The sequence below is a fragment of the Cariama cristata genome, unplaced genomic scaffold (genome assembly GCF_000690535.1).
Source record: "Cariama cristata isolate BGI_N322 unplaced genomic scaffold, ASM69053v1 scaffold32912, whole genome shotgun sequence".
Taxonomy (NCBI): Eukaryota; Metazoa; Chordata; class Aves; order Cariamiformes; family Cariamidae; genus Cariama; species Cariama cristata.
The window spans coordinates 2,978-3,780 of NW_009606043.1; the positions used below are offsets into that span (position 1 = coordinate 2,978).

The 803-nt window shown below is 62.1% G+C and overlaps 1 protein-coding gene across 1 annotated transcript in view; it reads right to left on the bottom strand.

The window, feature by feature from the left end:
- Window positions 1–803, bottom strand: part of SLC12A9 (solute carrier family 12, member 9) — a gene marked incomplete at both ends in the record, with an annotated part of 6,190 nt that overhangs the window by 2,974 nt on the left and 2,413 nt on the right. The window contains one exon of the mRNA XM_009696224.1: window positions 601–725. Coding sequence (XP_009694526.1) covers window positions 601–725 — 125 coding nt within the window. The remainder of the gene's footprint in view (window positions 1–600; window positions 726–803) is intronic.

Sequence of the window (803 nt, forward strand, 5' to 3'; positions counted from 1 at the left end):
GGAGATCAGGCTCCCCTCAACCACCCTGCCATGCCCCTCACCCCAGATTTGGGCACCCCTGCCAGGCCAGCCCCACGCCAGTGTACCCCACGCCCTGTACCCCAGGCTGGGGCTGCTTGCCATGCACAATTCTCCTTCCTGGAAGATCTTTTCTTCTCCCCCCACCCAGGATCCCCCTCCCTCCCTCCCCTTTCTCCCTTAGTTTAATTAGCGCTAATGGAAAGTGGGCTCCATCACTGCTTGGCAAGCTGCCCGGGGGATGCCGGGCGGGCACAGGCTATAAATTACCTCCGGAAAGCCTAAGGGGAGGGGGCAAGTGGTACCTGGTGGTGCTGGATTTATCTGTACTCGCTCAGTAAAGCCGTGCCAGGGCATAGGGACCGTGCCAACTCAGTGCCACACTAGGAGCTGTTCCCTTCTCCCTCCCAGGGATGGGGGTGTCTCTGCCCCCGCTAATGCCCAGGAGAGGGGTGCTCAGCACCTCTGCCCCTCAAAGGGGCAGCAGGCACAGGGATGGCAGGGGAACTGCAGTCATGGATGGATGGACAGGTGCCTGCCCAGCATCTTGGCACAGCCTCCCTCCCCTCTGCCAGCAGGTACCTGAAGTTGGGGGCCGATGCCCACTCCAGTGCCAGGCAGGCCAGGTTGACGGTGGCATAAACCAGGAGGAAGAAGGTAGTCACGACCCCTGCGATGGTGTTGAGCTTCCCAGAGAAGAGCACCAGCTGCAGAGAGCACGGTGGGGCACAGGGTGAATGCAGCCCAAGGGATGGCACCCCCGGCACGTGCCTGAGCCATCCCGG